The 24,358-nt window shown below is 44.6% G+C and overlaps 1 protein-coding gene across 2 annotated transcripts; it reads right to left on the bottom strand.

Moving 5' to 3' along the window:
• Positions 1-427: 427 nt before the first annotated feature.
• Positions 428-2,366, bottom strand: LOC147621855 (uncharacterized). Of its 2 annotated transcripts, XM_086823624.1 has the most exons (6): positions 2,294-2,366; positions 1,881-1,965; positions 1,677-1,763; positions 1,407-1,526; positions 1,205-1,306; positions 428-1,083 (listed from the first exon to the last, which is right to left on the bottom strand). In XM_086823624.1, the coding sequence occupies exons 4-6, from the start codon at positions 1,488-1,490 to the stop codon at positions 916-918; spliced, it is 354 nt and encodes a 117-aa protein (XP_086679750.1). In that variant the 5' UTR covers positions 1,491-1,526; positions 1,677-1,763; positions 1,881-1,965; positions 2,294-2,366; the 3' UTR covers positions 428-915. The 2 variants fall into 2 exon arrangements, with proteins under 2 accessions (XP_086679750.1, XP_086679749.1); XM_086823623.1 differs by lacking the exon at positions 2,294-2,366 and having other exon boundaries at positions 1,881-2,074.
• Positions 2,367-24,358: the final 21,992 nt, after the last annotated feature.

Here is a 24,358-nt window from a genome sequence, read left to right as displayed (position 1 = left end):
TGTGTTTGTGTGACTATAAACAATATTGTTAAATAAGTGTTAACACATTGTGATTAGTATTATAAATTCATAAGCCCTGCATTGTTCTCTCTCTCTCTCTCTCTCTCTCTCTCTCTCTCTCTATAAATTTAAGTAGTTTTTAGATAATTTCGAAATATATTATTAAAAATGCATTTTTTTAAAGCAAAAGTAAAAACTATTTGTCTGTGTACATAAATTAATAATTTGATTTATACGTACATAAATTAAATTGTGTATACTACAATTAGTTCTTAAAATCTATTTAGCGTAGAGTCTCTCTCTCTAAGGTGAAAGCACCCAAACAATATATAAGTGGGATCTTACAAAATGCAAGATACAATGTCAACAAAAATCATGTAATCATGTGACCATTGCAATAATTGTTTTTTTTTTAATAGATGGGCACTTGTAAAAATCATTCTTTCGTTAAGCAAAGTTTGTGCGTGAGGAATAAGCTCATGACTTAAGTAAACTATTTACAACTTTAAATACTATACTAAGGAGAAAAGGAGGGGAGTTTTTTTTTTTGATGGAATAATGTCAAGAAGTATTTCCAAGATGGGAGTTTCGTCTAATGATATGATACTCGCTTCGGGTGCGAGATGTTGTGAGTTCAATTCTCACATCCCCCCACATCATAATTTTTCCGTTTTTAAAAACTAGTTGGGAACCCGTGCTTCGCACGTCTTTTGAGGCTTCCAAAATCAAATTCTACCCAAACCTCCTCAAACCCTTCCCGAACCTCCAAATTCTTGCCACGTGGCAGCTTTGTGAAACTCTTCCTTAAGATAATATAGAGAGGAGAGCTGCATTAATGATATTACAAACGGACTCACATAATGATGGTGGCAGCCTGTGCACTGTGCTGATGCTCACAGGGCTAGCCACACATGCCTACTTCAATCTGGGGACGTACGGCCCACTGCACGGAACCGGAGTGCTCCTTGGCAGTTGCTCCATGATCTCTCTCACAACAGCCAGGCAGCTGTGTAGCATCTCTTTCTCTCTTTTAACTAGTTTTGTTGCCACCAGCCTCTTTGGTACCATCATCGGATCTGCTAGCTGCACAGTGAAGCACATCACATGTAAGTTGTCAACTACCGAACTGTGCATTATTGATACCGTCCAGTCTTTTCACCTCAAACAATCCAGCACTGTCTCCTTACAAGCAAAATACACATACCATGGCGATGTCTTCAGACAAAGACGTGGGATAACGGGCTATCCGGTGGCTGAAATAGGAGTCTAGTTGTTCCAATACAGCCCTCTCTCTGCAAGGGCTAACCTGCATACCAATCTAGGCCGCCTGAGCCAACAAGAAGCTCTCTCTCTCTCTCTCTCTGTCCAAATTTATATATCCTAATGTGCCAAAGCCTTACACTTACCCCGCAAACAGGTCCTTCCGAGGATAGAACGGATTGCATATCTTTATCTTCTGAAACGTGGCCGAGTCGTAGGAATGGTAGCATATCAAGCACAGTTTCCCGCTCCTTCCCCTCGAAGATCTGTTGAAAAGAATAAATATCACACCAGAATGAATACAAATCTATTTCAAATGATAATCAATAGACAAGAAAAGCAAGTTTCCAATCATTTTCCATGTTAAATGAAGTGTAGCTTTCTACCAAAGTAAAGACATAAGCCCTTTAACATACCTGAAAACTCTGTATCGCCAATCGATTGTTTCTTTGAGCTATCAATCTTTTGGCTTGATATAAGGGATCATGTGTATCCAACGCCACCTTAGATAGAAAAAACCGATATCAAAAATGTTCAAGTATCAAACATGTTCAGGTAAACAAGAAAAACAGAATGGCAACAAATGATACGGGATTGCTCAATAAGATGATGGCAGTCACCTCTACTGAGAGCCGATCATATGGGTTCTCCTCATCAACAAAACCATAGTTTAACAACAATCTGGCATTTGCTTGAGGACCACACCTGCAAGCAATAGAAAACAGAATGCTTGTGACTTTGGAAAACAGATTTCTTCAAGTCAGGAAATCCATTTCCTCTACAGAATATGATCATCGATTACGTGACTGATTGTTGAAAGCAGCAGCTGCCTTCCAGTTGTATTCATAATATCATATATGTACTTTCATGTGTACATAAATAAAAATAGGTACATAAACAATTTAGGCAATGCTATGTGCATACTTACATGCATGCATACATCTCTGCGTTTAGTCATACTGATTAAGTTTCAAAATTTATAGACGTATATGGGTCCTTAAAAACACACAAAAATATAAAAATCTTAGCATACCTTAAGTATGGGTGTTGATACTATGCTTCGACAACATTGAGTTCAAATTGTTAAGGCATACATGCAAATTTAGCTGCATAAACCATGCCATACTCAGTAAACAAAAGATCAGAATACCCACAGCATCCCAAAGAGAGCATCTAGATAGGGGGCCTAAATAAGCAAATGAAGGGAGGTACAAACTGGCGAGAAGAGAGGAGCCTGGAGGAAAAGGAAGAGGGAAGAGGGAAGAGGGGGGGGGGGGGGGGGACTAAGAGGGGAGGAAGGGAGAGGAGACAAAAGAAGGTAGGTGAGAACAGAAAATAAGAAATGTAAGTCATTTGACCTAAACATGACATGGAATAGGGGGTGCAGAGGGGAAACACCAATTGTCGTCAAAGAATCAGTTGAAACGCCCAACTGTTTAGGCAATGGGAAACCAATGTTATTGTCTGAAACACGTTTTGGGCACTCAGTCCCCTCAAAGAGCTGTTTAGGCAAGACCCTGTGTTTTGGCCATTTCCCATAAATATGGTACATCCCAAGTAGTGCCCAGAGGCCACGGGGACCCACTGAAGGCATGAATGTGGAAACTCTCTCATTTCCTTCAGTTTGTTGAGGGGACTAAAAAGATCAAGGACTGGTCATCCAAAGGCCATGGAGGAAGATAATCAAGACCAGATCAAGTTTCCTTGAAACTCACGAGCCAAAACAGCTCATGGCATTCACCACCGTGGGGGTGTATTTCCAAAATGAAGTGCGATTGCAACAACTTCGATTCATGCACCATTCGACCTAAAAGTTCAAAAGCTGTGCAGTGAATATGAAGGGAATATCCATATCTACACACACCACAAAAGATGCTCCAGAAAGGTAGCATCTTCAACAAACCTCTACATCAATTAGCCTTTGTGTCACAAAAGCTACAAGTTATTGCTCAAGGATCATCGTGCCACCGATAGCATAACTACAAACATCAACTAGATACACAGCAAATGCTGTAGTCGCATATTGCTTCAATAAATGCCCAAGTAGTTCAACCATCTCTGGCATATCCCCCAAGGGACACTTGCTTGGCCAAGTAATGGAGATATCCAAAAAGTAACCTCGTAATCTCATCTTCTGACAAGACTCAATCAACTTACTTACATTTAAACCCATTGCCCTTCAGCTACGATTTCTGCCCTACAAAAGGAGCTAATCAATACAGTAGCTCCCAAGAAACACGCTGGAGTGCCGCCAAAGCAAAGCCTGAGATAGACTTCGTGAAGAGGTCCACCACACTGTCCTCCGTCGAGCAGAACTCTAGCAAGATGTCATCAGCAACGATCTTTTCACGAACAAAATGCCTCTGGATGACCGTGGGTTCCACCAGTGGAAGCCCAATCCTGCCAAGTAACCACTGCAACCTCACCACCTCGCAAGCAGTGTAACGCGCGGAAGCTCTGGGTAGTCTTCTTTCAGCCCTAAACACTCTTGGAAACCTTCTGATGCAAAAACGCACCATCTGATGCAAAAACGCAGGTAGAGAGAGAGTAGAGAGAGCAAGTGAGAAGTGCTGGAATTTCAGTATATACTATGGTACAAAAAGGTACATATCCTTGCAGCCATGGGCTGCCTTCATAAAAAGGTTGTTAACCCCTAAATCTGTCCCCTATGGGACCTCCTATGATCCAATCCCCTGGTGGGAGAGAATGCCTAAACCATAGAGCAAGGGGGGCTATTTATAGCCCCTTGGACAACATGGGGAACTGGCCGACTGCTGGTCGGCCAGTTAATAATTCATTAATATCCAATTAATACAGCCGACTGGATCTCTTGATGCGCCTGCTGCCAGCACCCTCTGTCCTGCTGCCGACAGCCCACTGGTGCTGCTGACATCAGCTTCCATGCAGCCGACAGCCTTCTGATCCATGCTATGGTCCAAGTCCTGCTCCATGTCCTTCTTCTACTGGTTCATGGTCTTTATCTGCTTGCCCCTTCTGGATTTAGTCTTGAGAAGGTCCACGGCATTGCTGATGCACATGACATCCCCCTCTGCTAAACTTGATGACGGGAATCCAACCTGCTCTTGGATGACTGTCATCATCCCAATCCTGTTCCGAAGTCCCTCTGTCATCATCCATCCCTGGCAAACCTTTTTTCTCTGAAAATCCGATCTGTTCTCCAAACCACTCTGTCTCTGACGAAGATCTATGCATCTGGTCTTCCTCTAGTCCACAATCCATTCCTGCCCTGACTCTGAACACCGTCTTGGTCTTCGTTCCTGGAACTGAGTCTGGCACTCTCACATCACCCTTGGAGGATCAACCTCCCTTGGGACCGTTCCCTTAGAACCTATCTGGCTCACGGAACTGCCATCCCCATCTGGCACTGTGGAACACCACCAACAAACCTCCTGGGAGTTCTTCCCGATCTGTGTTCTCGCCTTGGGGTTCGAATCCGTTTACTTTCCTGTACCTTGGACCTGTACACCATCATCTGGGACTGAATCAGTGTTTAGCTTTGCTGAGCCTGATGCTCTGATACCACTGTAATATGCGGAAGCTTCGGAGAAGGATCGGTACTTCAAAACTCAGAAAAAAGCACTCTTTTCGCGACGGAATTAACGCACAAACTGAAAGGAGATGTGCAGAAAATAGAGAGAGAAGGGGGAGATGGAGAGGACACAGTATTGGGTCCCAATTACCCTCTGTAGGGCCCCCACCACGGATGGTGTATTTGCTTTATTAGAATGATGTAAATCTGAAAACAAATACAAAGTACTTGACCTTTTCTTGGCTGGAAAACCTGCCCTTGACCTTCAGTCCTTCACCCCTTTGCTTTAGCAAGTTCTTGGCTGTCCTGGCCCTTGTTTGCTTGGAGCACTTGGTGAATTATGAGATGGAATCATGGATTATGGGCTGGGGTATTTATACCACCTCTTGTCTCCAGTCGGCTGGCTTCAGGGATCTCCACGACTGAGATATATTCAATAAAGTGTTTTCACACTCTATACTATGCTGTCCAGCCTGCGCATGCTTCTGGGCAGCACCCTGGCTGCTGGGCATGCTGCGCAGAGGTGTGGGACAGCTCCCTACACCTGGCCGACTAGGTGGGGAGGGTACTAGACCTGGTCGGCTACCTGTCCAGCAGTAGTACAGCTGGCCGACAGCCCCTCCAGCCCATGCCTTGGCTGGTGGGCAAATCTTGGGCCCTCCTGGCCCCTTGGGGGTGGTTCTACACCTCCCCCATGCCCACACTACAAGTGCAAGTGCAAGATCTTCTAACTTGGGGTAGCCCTATGGGCTGGCCCCATCTCTACCTGCAACCTACATGCCTATAGAGGCCTGGCATCCAGTTGCAAACCAGATACTCAGCACATCTGACATCATTCCAGAGGGAGACTCACAGCGCGGACTGGCACTGCTTCATGTGCAGGACAGTGCACACCTGACCTTGGACTCATGTGCAGGACAATGCACACCTGACCTCGGACGACTGAGATGGATCCCTGGCTGACTCGTCCCGGACTGGGCTCACATGGGACCAGTTCACCATCCCAGGTCCTGCACCTTCTGTACAGAAATGTCCACGTGGCATCCAAGTGCGAGATGCACGTGACAACTTTGGGCATCGCTTGCCCACCTGCTTTAGTCTTTGCTTCATAATCCGAAGATACACCCAATCTCCTTCCGAAAACTTCATGTCCCTTCGGTCTTTATTGGCCTGTCGAGTGTAGGCCTCTTGCGCTTTAGCCAATCTGTCTTTAACGGACTCTAGGATCTCCTGGTAAGACTCCGTCACTCTGTTCGCCTCCGGTACTGAAGACGAAGTCCTGGTTAACAACGACTGGAAAGGCCTTCCAAACGCTGCCTCATATGGAGTCCTGCCAATAGCTGAAGAAAAAGAGTCATTCAAAACAGCTTGAACTAAAGGCAAAAACGATTCCCACTTACCTTGCTGATCGTGGACATAACACTTCAGCACATCAAAGGCCAACTGGTTGTATATCTCTGTCTGGCCATCTGTCTGTGGGTGGAATGCACTGGAAAAATTCAACTTAGTACCAAAATTATCAAACAATGCCCTCCAAAAATGACTGGTAAACTTGGCATCTCGGTCTGACACTATGGTCCTAGGAATCCCACCAATCGGGTACCAATGCCGAATGAATAGCTGGGCAACATCCTCGGCGGTCACATTGGCCCTGCAAGGAATAAGCATAACAAATTTGCTGAACCTATCAACAATAGTTAAACACTGCGTATTACGCTTACTCGGACTGGGAGGCAGATTTGTGACAAAGTCCATCAAAATGTCCTGGAAAGGACCCTCAGGAATTGGCAAAGGTTGTAACAACCCTATCTTCTTTCCACGAGGAGCTTTCACCTTTTGACAAATGTCACAGCGTTGTACATATGTAAACACATCACGCCTCATCTTTGGCCAATAGTATTGCCGTTCTAATTTCTCCAGAGTCGAATTCATGCCCCTATGACCACCTGTAATGGCGTCATGGGCATCATGGAGAAGAGCTGCCCGGAATGATTTCATGACACATAGTCGGCCTTTGTAGAAAAGCCAACCATCGCGTATCAGAAAATGGCATGGTCCTGTGGCATCCAATGCCTGTTCCCACTGTGTAACGAATTCCTCGGAATCCGCGTACGTGTGCTTCATGTCTTCTAGTCCTGTACCAACAAGGTCAAGTCTAGTGGTCTGAATCGTAGATACTTGTCCCTTCCTGCTCAAAGCATCGGCCACTGGATTGGCCTGTCCTGGAAGGTAGCCAATCATACCACCGAACTGCTGGAATATCTGACTCCAGCGGTGTTGTCGATCACTCCACTGTGCACTTGGCATCGTCTGAATCCAGCGCAATGCCTGATGGTCAGTGCGAACCTCGAAGTCACGGCCATACAGGAAATGTTTCCAATGTTTCAAGGCCTGTATAACTGCTAGGAGTTCACGATCATAGACTGAGTAGTTCTTTTCGGCGGGCAGTAACTTACGAGACATGTAAGCTACTGGATGACCATTCTGTTGCAATACACCTCCAATTGCGATGTTACTCGCATCGGTGATCACCTGAAATGGTTCGTCCCACGAGGCAAGGGCTAAACAAGGCGCTTCAGACAAAGCCACCTTGAGGTTCTGGAATGCCTCCAACGCTCGTGGAGTCATTCGAATCTTTTGCCTCCTTGTTTTCACTCCCTTTAGCAGATCGGTGAGGTCTGCCGAGAGATCAGAAAACTTGTCAATGTGGGTGGAATATGCCTGGCATATACCCACAAATGATCTAATGTCATAAGCAGTCTGAGGTACTTCCCAGTTAACAATCTCGGCCACTTTAGCCGGATCAAGTCGAATGCCTTCAGCACTAATTATATATCCCAAGTAATGTACCTGGAACAGATAAAATTCTGACTTCTTTTCATTGACATAGAGCTCGTTGCTTTCCAGCAACTTAAGGACTTTCTCCACATCAATGTCATGCTGCTCAACTGTAGCTGAAAATATGAGTATGTCGTCCAGAAATATGAACACACACACTCCAATCAACTCCCGAAAAATACGCATCATCATGCGGTTAAATGTAGCTAGGGCGTTCGTCAATCCAAATGGCATAACCACAAATTCATAGTGGGCCCGTTCTGTACGGAAAGCTGTCTTGGGGATGTCCCCCTCTACAATCCGTACCTGGTGGTACCCACTCTTTAAATCCAGTTTGGAAAACACCTTAGCTCCATTCAGCCTCTCGAGAATATAGTCAATTCGAGGCATCGGGAATCTGCTCTTGATAGTCAGCTTGTTGAGTGCACGATAATCGACACACAACCGAGAAGACCCATCTTTCTTCTTGACAAACAAGATCGGTGCTGCAAATGGCGACACGCTGGGGCGGATGAAGCCAGCTTGCAACAATTCTTGGAGTTGGCGGTCCAACTCCGATTCCATTGCCTTAGACAGGCGATACGGAAACTTGCTCGGGGATTCCGAGCCTGGGAGGAGGTCAATCTTGTGATCCTCCGGTCTGGACGGGGGGAGCTGGGGAGGGAGACTGTCCCGAAGAAAAATCTTCTGGAACTTTTCATGGAGAACCGAGTACTTCTCGGAAGCACTGGCCACCGTCTGGGCTGTCTGGATGTAAATCATCGCACATTGTGCGCCTTTCCTGACTGCTCGCTTAGCCTGCAAGTGGCTTATGAGCGGAAAGTTTGGAATACCTGGCTCACACTTAATGGTCACCGGGGTGTTTGACACATTCCGATCGATCTGGAACGTGTGCTTGTCCCACTTGACATCAGGAAGAAACTTGTAAAACCACTGGATACCCAAAATTATGTCTGCTCCTACAAGAGGGGCAACCATAAAGTCACGCACAAACTCTATGCCCTGAATGACTAACTTAGCACCTAGAGCTTCATACTTGACGCTCGTTGTCATACCTGTGCTAAAACCCTCAACCTGTTTGTCCACCGGAGTCAGCTCGAAACGGGCACGCCTAGCGGCCTGTTCCGTGACCACATCCTCTGTGCTGCCGCTGTCAAACAAGACAACGACTCTCTGGCCACCTATGTAGCCAAAGGACTTGAGCAATTCGTTGCGCTCATACTCCTGGTCATGGGCGCCCTTCTGCTTATCTTCGAGCTCCCGGCTAATAATTGCTCCAACTGAAGCACCGGGGGTTGAAGAACTAGGGGTAGCCGCTGGGATCTGTGTGGGAGCTGTGCTCACCACAGAAGCTGTGGAGGCGGCGGCGGCCTGTGGAGGCTTCTTCGGACAATCCCGAGAAGTATGTCCTTTTGTGTGACAAAAGTAACATCTACCCTCCTTCTTGTACTGAGAAAGCTCCTCAGCACTCAACTTGCCACCTGTCTTGCCTGCCTCCGCTTTTTGGTCTGGAGTAAGCTTAGACGCATTGTTCGAGTTCTTGGAGCCAGAGGCTCCCGGGCTCTGTCCTGGGGAAGACCCCGTCTGGTTCTGGCTTTTGCCCCCCGAGGCGTTAGCCTTGGGAGAAGCCGGCTGGGAAGTCTTGGGCTTGCCACCATTGTGTTTCATTTCTGCACTCTGCGCAAGCGAGAGTGCGTCCTCAAAGGTGGCTGGCCTAAACATACGCACCTCCCATTGGATTTGCGTGTCCAGGCCATACAAAAACTGCCCTTTCTTGTCCGAATCAGATAAGCCTAATTGTAGACACAAGGTCGAAATTTTATTGGCAAACTGAAGGACTGGTTGCGCGTTCTGACGCGCTCCCCTGAACTCGTCTCCGAGTCGCTCAAGGTAGTGGGGCGGTAGAAACCGCTGCTTAAGGTCGTGGACGAACTCGTCCCACACATAAGCCGCCATACCTGATCTGGTGTGGGCATGAGCCCACTGAGTCCACCAAGGAATGGCCTCACCTTCCAAGTACCAACTAGCCAAGATCACTTTGTCAGTATCTGTTTTCCTAACTGCGGCAAAGTAAGCTTCAAATTGATGTAACCATGAATAAAGAGTAGTGGGATCGAGTTTACCATTGTACTTACTGAAATTCATTTTCTCGGGAAAATGATTCGAGGGCGCCGCCGGTGTCAATCTGGCGTCCAATGCTCTGAGGTAACGCTCGTGTTCCACTCGTCGCATGGCGTCGTCTTCTCGTTGTCGAATCTCCAATGCACGCATCTGCATCTCAAGCAAGGAGCTTGGCTGCGGCTGTGACCCCGCGAGAGGGTCCCTGTGACGAGGATCTGGTATCTGGGGTACGGAAGGAGAGGGAGGAGGAGATGGAAAACGCGACGCTGGAGAGCGAGAACGCTCCTCCAGAGCCAAAATCCGCGCCTTCTGCTCATCCAACTTGGTTGTCTGGTCTGCGATTGCTCGCATCATCTGCTGGAACATGTCTTGTACACTCAAGCCGGGTGCCCTTGTTGGGCTGCCTGGTGCACTCTGGTCCCATGGTTCTGGTTCTCTCTCGTCGCCAAAGCTCGCCATAGCGGGAAAATGCAATTCCTTTCCGGAACGCAATCTGACCATCCACTATCTGTGTGGGAGACTTCCGGAGGCTTCCGGAGGCTAAAAACCAACCGTCCTTCGAGGGACAGGAGTCACTCCGAAAGGGGTAGTCCACCAGTGTCTAAAAACCAACCACACGAGCGAAAAAATTTTCTGGTTTTCTTTGCTGAATCTTCGTCCTTGAAGTAGGCTCTGATACCATTGTAACGCGCGGAAGCTCTGGGTAGTCTTCTTTCAGCCCTAAACACTCTTGGAAACCTTCTGATGCAAAAACACACCATCTGATGCAAAAACGCAGGTAGAGAGAGAGTAGAGAGAGCGAGTGAGAAGTGCTGGAGACAAAAAGGTACATATCCTTGCAGCCATGGGCTGCCTTCATAAAAAGGTTGTTAACCCCTAAATCTGTCCCCTATGGGACCTCCTATGATCCAATCCCCTAGTGGGAGAGAATGCCTAAACCATAGAGCAAGGGGGGCTATTTATAGCCCCTTGGACAACATGGGGAACTGGCCGACTGCTGGTCGGCCAGTTAATAATTCATTAATATCCAATTAATGCAGCCGACTGGATCTCTTGATGCGCCTGCTGCCAGCACCCTCTGTCCTGCTGCCGACAGCCCACTGGTGCTGCTGACATCAGCTTCCATGCAGCCGACAGCCTTCTGATCCATGCTATGGTCCAAGTCCTGCTCCATGTCCTTCTTCTACTGGTTCATGGTCTTTATCTGCTTGCCCCTTCTGGATTTAGTCTTGAGAAGGTCCATGGCATTGCTGATGCACATGACAAGCAACACCAGCGGAGATGACGACAAGATCTGAGAACACAAGAGCAAGTGCACTACAGAAAAACACAGCAATAGAGAAGGAGAGAGAAAGGCGTGTAACTCTGCTATATATACACAAGAAAATCCCGGTGACTGAATACAACATGTGTGGCGGCAAGGGGCCATATTATATGGCCCCTATGATCCAGTCGGCTAGTAGCAAGGACGGCCAACAGCATCAAAAGACACCCGACTTGCTGAAAATCCCAATCGGCCAGCACATAGAGGGAGACAGGGAGCAGCAAGAGCAGTCGGCCATCACCTGGATCAATCCCAGAATCACAGGACAGCCTCCCACACCTAGTAAAAATAGGAAAAAATTATGGAGAGTGGGGAAAAATGAGAAAACACCTAAATCGGGCGGGCACACCCACAACAGAGGCCCTGGTGTAAACATACAGACAAGAGATGACTGCTAACACCTTCGTACCCTGCAGATACTGCAAGATCCGCAATCCTGCATCCCAATGAGACTTCAACGGCGTCTGCATGAACGAGCTCAACAGCCCCACAGGAAAGCTCAAGTCCAATCTGGTGTTCAGCAACCAGATCAATGAACCAACCAGCTTCCGGTACAGAGAGGCATCAACTGGCTCACAAGGATCATTCACTGTAAGCTTCGTGTTCGGGTCCATCGGCGACGTGATAGGTTTGCAGTTCTCCATCCCAAAGGCCTCAAGCAACTCATGAACATACCGCTGCTGAGAGAGACAAAAATTCCCTCTGGGTCTGCCAGATCTCCAATCCCAAGAAGAAGTGGAGTAAGCCTAAATCGATCATCTCAAACTCCTTTGACAAGGCAGCCTTCGTCACGGCAATGTGCTCCATATGACCGCCGGTGAGAATGAGGTCATCCACATAAAGGATGATCAACGTGACCATGCCGCGTTCCCGAAAGAGATGTAGGTTGGGATCTGCAACCGATCTCTGAAATCCAGTCCATAGAAAGAAGGAATCAATCTTCTGATTCCAAGCCCTAGGAGCTTGCTTAAGACCATACAAGGCCTTCCGTAACCTGTAAACCATCCCCTTTGATCCTGGAACCTCAAAGCCTGGAGGCTGCTCAACATACACCTCCTCCTGCAGGTCACCATTAAGGAACGCAGATTTACATCCATCTGATATACGGGCCACCGCTAAGAAGAAGCAAAGGCAAGAACGGTCCAAATCATGGTCATCCTCGCTGTCGGTGCAAAGGTATCCTCATAGTCGATGCCAAGCCACTGAGCATAACCCTTAGCCACAAGTCTGGCTTTGTGTTTGTCCACCGACCCATCTGACGTATACTTGGTCTTAAAGACCCAATTGACACCAATGACAGACCGTTTTGACGGCCTCGGTACCAACTCCCAAGTGTTATTCTTCTCAATGGCCTCCAGTTCCACTTGCATGGCTTTCCTCCAAGTATCCTGTGCAAGGGCTTCCTTGACGGAAGTGGGCTCTTTGTCCTACATGATACAAGACATCAAAGCATAGTTTACCTGTAAAAGCTCCGCTGAATGACTTTTATCACGGACTCTGTGCGATCTTCGAGGTCCGTCCTCTGTGGTCCATTCGGAGGGAGGCTTCGTGACACCTGGCTCCCGAAGGGTGTCCACCAACCACCTGGGTACTCAAACAAAACACTGAGCCTCCTGCTGCTGCGGGGGCTCATCTCCAGCTGCGGGCTCAATCTCCTCAACTGACTGGGAATCATCATCAGAATCTTCTGGGTCTCCAAGAAGTGGCGGCTCATCAACAGTGGAAACTGGAACATGCTTATCAAAGACCACATCCCTGCTAACAACAACTGCGTTCCTCTCTGGATCATATAACCTGTATCCCTTGGAAAGAGAGTTTATCCCACAAAGACAAGCTTTTGGGACTTTGAATCGAGCTTCCCCCTCTGCTTCTTTGGAATGTGAACATATGCATCACTCCCAAACACACGGAAATGGGAGAATCAGGTTTCCTGCCAAAATATGCCTCAAAGGGAGTCATGTTCGGTACTGAAGTCGTCGGAGAACGGTTGAGGATATGGACAGCCGTAGCCACAGCCTCTCCCCAAAGTGGACGAGGAAGATCACGATGCTCCAGCATCGTCCTCGCCATCTCCACCACAGTCCTGTTCTTACGTTCAACTACTCCATTCTCTGACAGCGAACCTGTATTGGCCAGCTAACACTTGATGCCATGTTTCGCACAAAATCTCACGAAAGCATTGGAAGAAAATTCTCCTCCTTTGTCAGCCCGAAGAGTCTTCACCTGCAAGCTAGACTCTTTCTCCACCATAACATACCACTCCTTGAACCGAGCAAAAGCTTGGTCCTTCTGTGAAAGGAAATAAACCCATGTGAATCTGGAACAATCATCAACAAGTAGCATAAAGTACAAAGAACCTCCCAAGGATGCTGTCTGCATAGGTCCACACAAGTCAATGTGTACCAACTCTAAAGGTTTCGAAGCCCGCCTGGAAGCCTGCTTCAGAAAAGATTCCCTGTGCTGCTTACCACGAATGCAAGAACTACAACGTCCTTGACTACTGCCAACATCTGGCTAGCCAACCACCATCTGGTCCCGGAAAGCTCGCCACAGTGCATCCACATTCAAGTGGCCAAACTGAAAGTGCCACAAATCACCAATCTGAGAACCTGTCAAAGAGGAGAGTGCGGAGAGTTTGTATATACCATTCTCCACGCCGCCCTCCCAAACAACTTGGTCAGTCTCACGGTCCCGTAGAGCAACAGAATGCTCCTCAAACTCCACCCGGAAGCCAATCTTGCACACCTCATGCACTAACAACAGATGAAAACCAAGTGCGGGGACATAAAGAACACGAGAGAAATGCTTCCCCCCTCTGCCATTGGGAATGATCTCCATCCGGCCCTCACTGTGTATCGGTATGGTGGAATTGTCGCCAATGAAAATGCGACCTAACTGCCATTTCAAATCCTGAAAGAAGTCACGGGAAGGAATCATGTGCCTGGAAGCACCACTATCAAGAATCCATTCCCGAGTATCCTTTGCGGTGAAGCCAACTACCTCCTCGCTCGAAGAAGATGAAGCATTGGTGTCCAACATCTCCAAGTGCACAAAGGCTGGAGTCTTTGCAGCTAAAGCTGAAGAATCAACACTCTTTCTAGTCCACTTGGGACACTTCCTCCAATAGTGGCCTTTCTCGCCACAATCATTACAGGTCCTCTCGGCCTTCAGTTTCTCTCAATCTGAATCAATCTTCTTCTCAAAAGACTTCTCCGATGATGCCTTCCCTTTGCCCTTGTTGTTGTTATTACAGCCTTTCAACCGTTGGCCAATTAAGGCCTCAGAACCTCCGCCCTGTGGAGGGTTCGTGAATCACTCTTCCTGGTCCAAGACCATGGGCACAAGCTCCTCCACTAGTAATCAACGAAGAGTAAAAGGCTGAGTACTGAGAGGGCAAATATGACAGCAACATTATGGCCATATCCTCTGATGATATCTCTTTCCGTGCCTGGAGAACTTCCTGCTAAAGAGCCTGTAGCTTGTTGATGTGCTCCCGCATCGTCGACGACTTTGCAAGATTCATCACCCGCATCTGAACTTCCAAGGAGATTCTCTTCATGGGTGATGCCCTGTTGTAGAGAGAAGCCAAATGCTGCCAAATACCTCTGGCCAACGTCATATGCTTTATATGATTGATCTCCTGTGGTGTGCAATTGAGGAAGATGAAAGAACGGACTCTGGCATTCACACGATCCCATAACTGTGTATGTCCCTCCCATTCCTTCCGAATAGAAGGTCTGATGAAGAGCACTTTGGCACCATGGCAATGTTGACATCTAGTTGTAATGCTGGGTAAATGACTCTTCATAAACCGCCCTTCCTCTAACTCCGGCCGTGAAACCCCAACAACAATGAAATCAGTCAAGTCATAGGACTTCAAAACAAATTCCATCATTACCTTCCATATGCCGTAGTTGTTTCCATCCAACTGGCAGTCCACCGGGAACGTGGGGAGTGTTGGGATCTTCACGTGCTTCTCAACCATCTCAAGGGTTCACAAGGTCTTGTGAAGGGAGGGTGGGTGGGAAAAAAGAAGAAGAGGAGGCTGCAAATAGAATGCAAGGTGGCTATCCAACGGTGATAGCCGCCTTCTACCCGATCTCCAAGTCCCGTACAGCCCAAAACAGTCTCCAATCAGCACCTAAATCAGCAAACCCTCGACATCCCATTGTCTCCAAGCTTCAAGCCACCTGGGGCTCTGATACCATGTCAGAATGCACAGCGGAAATGAAGACAACTGCTGTAGAGAGTAATACACAGATGCAAGAGAGAGAAGATAGTGTAACTCTGCTATATATACACCAAGAAATCCCGGAGAGCTCAATGACAAGTGTGGGGGGCAAGGGGCCATTTTATATGGCCTCAGGCTACTGGTCGGCCAGCACTAAAACAGCCGACAGCAGCCCCACGACTTGCTGAACCAGCAAATGGTGGGCAATTGGCCATCAAATCAGCAGTCGGCCAGGGCAGAGCAACAGGTCGGGGATGCAACCTTCAGTTGGCCAGCAAATGGAACAACTGACAGGTAGCAGACAACCTCCCACACGTAGCAAAAAATGTGAAAAATACAGGGAAGTGAGGAAAAATGGGAAAACACCAAAAGTGGGCAGGCACACCCACAATAGAGGCCCTGGCATAGCATACAGACAGGAGATGACTACTAACAGCATTGTCCTGCACATGCGTCCAAGGTCAGGTGTGCATTGTCCAGCACATGAAACAGTGCCAGTCCGCGATGTGAGTCTCCCTCTGGAATGATGTCAGTGGTTATGTGTATCTAGTATGATACTGGATACCAGATCACTGTGTAGACAGTTAGGGTTTGCATATAGGAAAGGGGCCATCCCATAGGGCTACCCCAAGGACAGATATGAGCATGGGGGAGGTGTAGAACCACCCCCATAGGGGCCAGGAAGGGGATGGCCATGGAAGGGCTATAGGACAGCCCTAGGGCTCCTGGACAGGCAGCCGACAGGGTACACAGCCCTAGAGGGCTATAAGCCAGGTGTGGGGCAGCCCACACAGGCTGCCCAGCAGCCAGAACTGAGGCGCCTGATGGCCAGCAATTGATTTTGGGTCATGTGCAGCATTTAATGCTGTATTTTCTGGTCGTGGAGCATTTTCAATTAGCTGACTGGTAATTAATCCAGCCGACTAGCTTCCCTGAAGGGTATAAATACCCATCGCATGGATCAGTTCATTTTTAGTTCAGTTTTGCATCATTCTAATAAAAGCAAATACTGTTAGAAGTCATCTCCTGTCTAGATTTATACACCAGGGCCTTTGTTGTGGGTGTGCCCGCCCTTATGAGTCTTAAGAGGCCATGTGAGTGCATCATGATCTCGACTGGAGGAGATGGACATACAGGTAGGTTGGAAAAGACCTTTGGATAACCCTAGTAGTGGTGATAGAATAAATTTGATAGTCTTGATTTTTTTTTCAGGGAGCTACCATTAACTTGATGTTGTGGTGGTAATAAAGTCCTGGAAACTCAAATGATACCTTGACAGTGTTGGACATGATGATACCTTGACTTGCTTTGCTCTAAATACCTTTAAAGCAAGACCCATCTCTCTAATTTACCCCATCACAAAAGAAAGACGATGTAGAGAACAGACAAGACCTGTAGGTCCTGTTGGGCGACAACATAGTGAATTGGGCTGCTCTCAAAGCCATGGCAGGAGCGCTCTTTGAGCTCCACCTTGCAAGTGGGCAGCCCCTGCTCATGCATCCACTGCAGGAGGTCCAGCTGCTCCTCTTCTCTCAATGCCTGAGGCTTGCCACCATTGTTGGCCGTGAGGGTGCCAACGCACACAACGCTGCTCCTACAGCCGGACAGAATCCTCCTCTTGTGAGCGCCCTGCTGAAACCCTAGAGCTACGCACATATGACGGTCTCTTCCGAAGCTTATGTTGCAATGAAGGGCTCCTGCACTGCTCGCTCCCAATGCTTGGGGCATAGCTGCTCGACACTGAGGGTGAGTGTCCCTCCTGTTATAATCTATCACATGGTATGCTGGCTCTCTTATCTCTCCCTCTTTTTGATTGGATCTTCCATGTGCATTTCTACATGCAAGTCCTACATCACTTGGGGGACATCAAGTGATGAGTATCTATTATATCAATTGAGAAATCCTTGGGCAAAAGAATGAGCACCTTAGATGGAAAGCTCATTGAAGAATAGAAGGGAGAAAATGATGAGTAAGAAGTATGAAGATTTAGACCCTGGGCTTGAAAAGATCAAAGTCAATGGAGAAGGAGAAACAAAGTATGAAAGTCAAGATACTTACGAAAAAGAAAGTTAGTACAAAGATTTTGACTCCAAAGTAGAGTCTAGAATAATTAGAAGAAGAAATCAAGAAGAAGAGGAAGAATATGAACAAAATATTAAAAGAAATCTAGATCCACAAAAAGGGAAATAGATGTAAGGAATTAAAAGACGTTATTTAGTAGCTGGAGCCACAAAAGGAAAATATACATGTAAGGAATCAACAATGGTGTATTTAATGTGGAATGTCAAACCATGCAAAGATCAAATATTGCCACAGCAGTCAAAGATTAAAAGAAATTACCAAGTAGCTAGAGCCACAAAAGGGAAATACATGTAAAGAGTGTAATGATGAATGTGGGATGTCAAGCCATGCAAAGATCATTTACCAAACAAGGTATTATGTAATAAAAATCAACCAAAATACACAGATTGTCATTTGAGACTTAATTCGCTTATATTCAACACTATGGCGAGACAAGAACCTAAAGAACACTATCAAGGGTAGAACAATAACTACCAAGAACCAAGGCTACAACAACTACATAAAAAATAATAAATGGTATACTCATAAATCGAGGAAATAATCAAATTACAAATAGATGTGTAGTATGTGATGATGTAATGGAACACAACCAAGACAACTAAAATACAAATAGATGTGTAGTATGTGATGATGTAATCAAATTACAAATAGATGTGTAGTATGTGATGATGTAATGGAACACAACCAAGACAACTAAAATACAAATAATGTGTAGTATGTGATGATGTAATGGAACACGACCAAGACAATTCCATGATTCTATCATGCAGCATCGAAGTGAGTTAGCCCAAGAGTCTCATTAATGGAGCACAACCAAAATACAAATAGATCTGTAGGATGTGATTATGTAATGCAGCACGACCAAAACAATTATATGATTCTATCATGCAGCATCCAAGTGGGTTAGTGCATGAGTCTCATTAATTCCCAACCTTTCTATAAAGTTTGGGATCAACCACACTACTCGGTAAGCTACTAGAAATTATGAACCCAAGCCAACTCTCTTACTTGTCTAGACTTAGAGTATGATGAACGTGGATATATTTGAGCTCACCCAAGGAAGCATGAGAGCAAGGGCAACATCATTCCTAGGCTCAAATGAGTGAGTTCTAAGTCAAATAATCTATCCAAAAGATGATCTCATTACCCTGCATAGATGAAGCATGAGCATAACTCTTGGTGTTGTAGTTGCACATGTGAAGGTATTTAAGGCCTTGAATCATGAGCTCTATGGCCATGCATCAAAAATGGTTGTAAGAGTGATGTACGTTTGTGATTTGTGTTGATTATAAGCGTGTAAGCCATTTCACAGGCATTACTTAAAACGCACTCATATTTATGCGAGATTTTTCTCCCACCTCCTTTGATTGCAAGTCCTATAGCCAAATTGGTAGGTCAAGGTTACTATGTAGGAACTTACGCCCCAAGCCCTTCTTAGCTAGGGAATTCTTAGCTAGAGCATGTGCAAAGTGGTACCTAGGATACTAGATCCTTGATTGTTTATGCACATGTGAGTATGCTAATTTTGGTAAAGGTTGTTGAGATAAGTTTTGTGCCCATTCTATGTAACCTCATCAATTACTTTGTTTGCACCTCTTCATGCTTTGCTTTGGAAATTGCCTCTCTTTGTCTCAACTGCACCTTTTCTTGCACCTTAACGAATTTTTATGTGGTGTCTTGCTCCAAATTTTGTTGCCATGCTTGTGTGGATGACAACAACCATTGGTGTTAATAGTGTGGTGGGTTACCTTGGTACATATTCTTCATAAGTAGCCCACATAATAAAAAATTAGCACATCTTTTTGGCTTCTACATCTTTAGTAAATTCTTGGACACAATCATTGCATGGCCTTGTCATCTCCTAAATGGATTTCTTTGAGCCTATTCTCAATCATCTTGCCTTGCACCTTTGGGTAGCTCTTTAGGTGAGGTTCCTATCTCCAACTTAAGTTGGCAACGTGATAGGGATGCCAACTTGATCTCTTAAAATTTGTTATCAATCATTCTAATCGAATAAACAATGTGGCTTTGTATCGCATGGAATATGTTCTTGTAAGTGTAAAACGCAAGTTGATCAGTACAGAGATATACTTATGTTCTATACATGTGTTCGTACTATATTCAATGATTATTATTTTCTGCAATATGTTGATTGATTTGTCTATTTGTTTGTTTAGTGTTTGATTAATATGTTAATCATCATATGTTGGTGATCCGCCAACACTTTTGGCAATCCTATTATGTTCTAGTTTTTATTTTTAGAATGTCTAGGCTTTGTCATGGATTTGTAGTTGGTTGAGGAATTACCACTCCCAGCCAAATAGGTAATTATTCAAAATCTTATTGAGTGAGAGGATATTGTATTATAATAACATAATGTGGCTTGTAAGCATGCGACTCCTATTTACATTTGTTTTTTATTTGCCTACACACTATCCTATATCGATAATTGCCAACATTTGTCCAATTAGCCCACCATTAGGGTATCATGGATCGCATGGAATTTAAAACTATTAAATTTTCCAATGGGTCACATTATTATCAACAATCCCATCTTGCTATGATTTTACGACTCATGTGGTTTGATGATTTTCGCATGTTCTTTCCTCTTTTAAGCACGTGGCTTTTTTTGATCCAGAAACAAAAACATGAATTGGATGATCATGAAACTCTATGGAATGAGTGCAAATATGACTAATAAATGACCCCTTGACTGGTCCACTTAGTGTCCTTTCATGGCATATATAGGTGACCTGCTCGCATCGAGGATGTCCATTTCACAAGCAACAACTACAAACAAGTAAAGCCAAGAACCAAGCAAGTGTAAAAAGATAGAGGTCACAAAAGTGACATTAAAAGAACAATGAAAAACCAAAGGAAATCTTAGTATCAAAAGAAAATAGCAATGTCAAACCCAATTGCTCATCATCTCACAAAGGCCATTAACTCTATATTCCAGTAGCCACCAATATTTTTTACAAAATTCTAATTGAAAGAAAGGCATTACAGACAGACAACATACTAGCTTGGAATCCAAAATAAGATTTTTGATCTTTAACACCTACAAACCAAGATGCAAAATTATTTTTAAAAATCACATAGCTATTCGCTTTCCTCAAATCGCTTTTTGGACATAGATATTTGTGAACTAATGCTTTGCAAATGCCAAAATTTGAACTACCATGTAGTTCAAATGTTTGAATGAAACCTGTAGCCTGACAAACATTTGAACAACCCCACCTTTGTCAACGCTTATTGGTGCATAAAATCATGAATTATAGCATCTAAGTTTAGGATCAGAAGAAACTGAATATGTTATGCCCTTTGCCCTAGATCCCATGGCGCTTACATGTTGCAAATAATAATCACTTCTTTAACAATCTTAGTCCCTAGAGCTTGTCCCTTCTCCAACTTGTCTAAAAAATCTTTTGTGATCCAATGAACAACTTTGCCATTCCTATATCTTACATGTACAACAGTAGGCACTGATAAGGAAGGTGTGAGCCCATGTGATGCACCAACCTCATTCCTGACTAATGACCTCATTCCTGACTAATGACCTCATCAAAACAAAACCGTTCTGAATGAGCTCTGTAATCTCATCCTCACTTAACTATGAACTTGCTATAATCAACCAAACACCTAGAGCAAGCCATGGTGGTCCAATCACATGGACCGTGTCAACATTCCATGCATGACTAATGCTTATGTTGTAGAACCATATGTAGCCTTCCCTAACACCACTTGGATAAGACCTCCTACCCCAAAAGCAAGGGGTTGGGACTCCAACATCACCACACCTTCTTGCCAAATTTATGAGAGCACTGTAACATGCACCTGACTCTTTGACTTCCAAAACATGTGACAAGGCTATGTGGATCAGTTCTTCGTATAGCCCAAAAGCTATAATTCAAGTCAGATTCAACAATAATGCCTTCTTGTGATTCTCTCCTTGTTGATGTTGCATGTTGCTTCTTTGGAGAAGCTTAATCTGCTTGCTATGTGGCCCCAGATACAAGGATGCACTGGTTGTCTCTATTTGAGGCAAATAAGACAACTAAAGCAATGTTTTTTGCCTTGCCAAAGGGAGACCATGAGTATAGAGTGTAAGTTTTTTCAATTGTGAACTCTATAAAGTATGAGATTTTGCATACATTTTTTATGTTTTCCGATTGTGTTTGTGTTAGTAGATGGCTGTTTCATGAGACCTTGTTAGAGAAGATTTTGCAATAGGTTTAAGAGATACTCTAGGATTTTGTGGAGATGCATGATGGTATTGTCATTCCTACGGAGCACTCCTTATTAAAAGAGTACTTTGAGGAAATCAAAATCGAGGCCCGCACGTATCTGTTTCCTACAGAGAGGCACTTCGAACCAACAAAGGCGCGAGGGGTGGACTTGAAAGCCATAAAGAAATTTACATTGCCATCGGCACGGACTTTTCATGCGTAATTAATACCCATGTGTACACACAAATCCATGATGTCTTCAAGAAGTTCGATGTCTTGGGTAGAGATTATGTGTGTAAAGGAAGCACTATGGCTTGGGCTGAAGATTTTATATCTTATGTCTGCCATTTGGTGGTATGAATTATGGTTCCATGACTTGCCCCCTTCAGATCTTGTGTTTGAGAATCATGTGCGTAATGGCATTTGTGGTTGCATCCTTTCCCTCTCTCAAACGTGATGTCCTCCACAGGAGGTTTGGGTAGAGATTATGTGTGTAAAGGAAGCACTATGGCTTGGGTAGAGATTATGTGTGTAAAGGAAGCACTATGGCTTGGGCTGAAGATTTTATATCTTATGTCTACCATTTGGTGGTATGAATTATGGTTCCATGACTTGCCCCCTTCGGATCTTGTGTTTGAGGATCATGTGCGTAATGGCATTTTGGTGGTTGCATCCTTTCCCTCTCTCAAACGTGATGTCCTCCACAGGAGGTTTGTGTATGTCTTCCAATTTATATGCTTTGCTTTTATTTTGTTTTTAGTGTTTGTCTTTTTATAGTGAAGACTTGTTCTATTGTTTAGGTGACTATATGGGATGGATCGAGTGCTATTGTTGGGTTTTTTGAGATGGAAATTTGGTGCCAGTGCTAGGAGCAAGGTATTCAAGTGTTAGCTTAAAACTTGCCTTAGCTCTTTAGTATTGATCACTTTTCTTGTAATGGATTATGAAAATTGATGCATGTGTTGTATATGTGTGCAGCATGTAGAATCTATGTTGTACATGGTTCAAAGATAAGGTATGGCTCCACCCGTGTACTTGGATTAAAGTACATTTGCTTCCTTTGAGGCTATGTAGTTATGCCCATTAGCATCGATGTTACTTCATCACATTTTTCTTGTTGTTGTTGGCACCAAGGCACCCATTGGGGAGGAGTGGTGTGGCTGACTCAAGAGGAGACAGCCTCTACTTGCTTGCTATATGAAGTTCTTATGTATGCGTGAGGGTCTTGTCCTTGAAATAGGTCACAGTACTACACCAATTCTCAAGGCATACCTTCATTCATGGCATATTTGTGTGTCCATGGACTTAGATGACATTATTATTACTACATATATTTAGCCTCTTATCTTGGGTAGGATGAGATCTGGTGACGAGAGGTTAGGCTCTTTACACTTGAGGGGTGAGAAGGTTGATGCTCTTGTAGGGGAGATGCGTTCTCCTTTGCGGGATAGTGATTTTGATTTGCTACTTGTGGATTTGCACTATGATATTTTGATGACTTGATTATCTTCTTGCTTGTTATACATGGATTTTAATACTAGGGATTTGGCATTATCCAATTATTTATAACTTTTTTGTTATGGTTCACTGCTTTATTAGGTATCCATTTTCGCTTGTACTCTTGATTGAGAGGAGAATCCTACATGGTGAGTGAATTAAAGCTTTTTTGTTATGGTTCACTGCTTTATTAGCATCCATTTTCGCTTGTACTCTTGATTGAGAGGAGAATCCTACGTGGTGAGTGAATTATAACTTTTTTGTTATGGTTCACTGCTTTATTAGGCATCCATTTTCGCTTGTACTCTTGATTGAGAGGAGAATCCTATGTGGTGAGTGAATTATATAATTGCTTGAACTTCTTTAATTATTATTTTTTGTATGGATTATTCTACCTAAGTATGCAGAGGTGGTTGTAGAGCGCATGGTTGGGGACCCCGATATAATCGGATCTCTCGTGAGCGTTAAGGGAAACACTGCTTGTTTCTTGGCGATGAGTGTGACCTTGTGTAGTCCAGTTATGACTGAAAATCCATTGATTTAAACCAAGTTTTGAGTTTAGGACCATAATTATTTTGGTTGATGGTCACTTGATGTTATGAACCTAAAGTCTTCTTATTATGAAAGTTGGTTCTCATGCTTTGTTGTTGTATCTTCTTCTTGAGGGGTCTTGCAAACATGAATGGGTCCATAGTTCGTATGTTTGATGACATATTTTGCATACTGTGGCATGAAGGAGTAATTAACAAAAAAAAATTAAGCGTATTAATGTCGGTATAAAAAAGGTTGGCTAGAAATTAGATTTAAACTTTGTTAGAATATCTTTAAGATGGCTAACAATAAATGGTGGGCTCAATTACCATCAAAAACTATTTTTTGTGGCTTGCAAAGTTTAGACATTGAAATTTTCTGTACTCAGGAATTGTTGGAAAGGTCCTTACAACAATGAGGAATTGGAAAATTTGACGGTGGCAAGATTCTAACAAATGGAGGTATCAATTGCCATTAACTCTATAATATAAGCTTCTGGGGTAGTTGATGAGATTTGCTTATCCTTTACGTGCTCATTCTCACTTGCTCATTGTTTAGTGTACCTCCTAACATCTAGGATGGACAGGTGGCTCCAGTCCTCATAAATGATGAAATTGAAGAAATAGAAATGGAACCCCTGCCAAGAAAGGAGAATGTTCAAGTCAAGAGCTTACCTTAGCCTTGCTGAAGCATGT

Source organism: Cibotium barometz, chromosome 29 (assembly GCF_041138505.1).
Source record: "Cibotium barometz isolate CiBa-2024 chromosome 29, ASM4113850v1, whole genome shotgun sequence".
In the NCBI taxonomy this organism is placed as follows: domain Eukaryota; kingdom Viridiplantae; phylum Streptophyta; class Polypodiopsida; order Cyatheales; family Cibotiaceae; genus Cibotium; species Cibotium barometz.
This window is presented reverse-complemented; position numbering and strand designations above follow the sequence as displayed.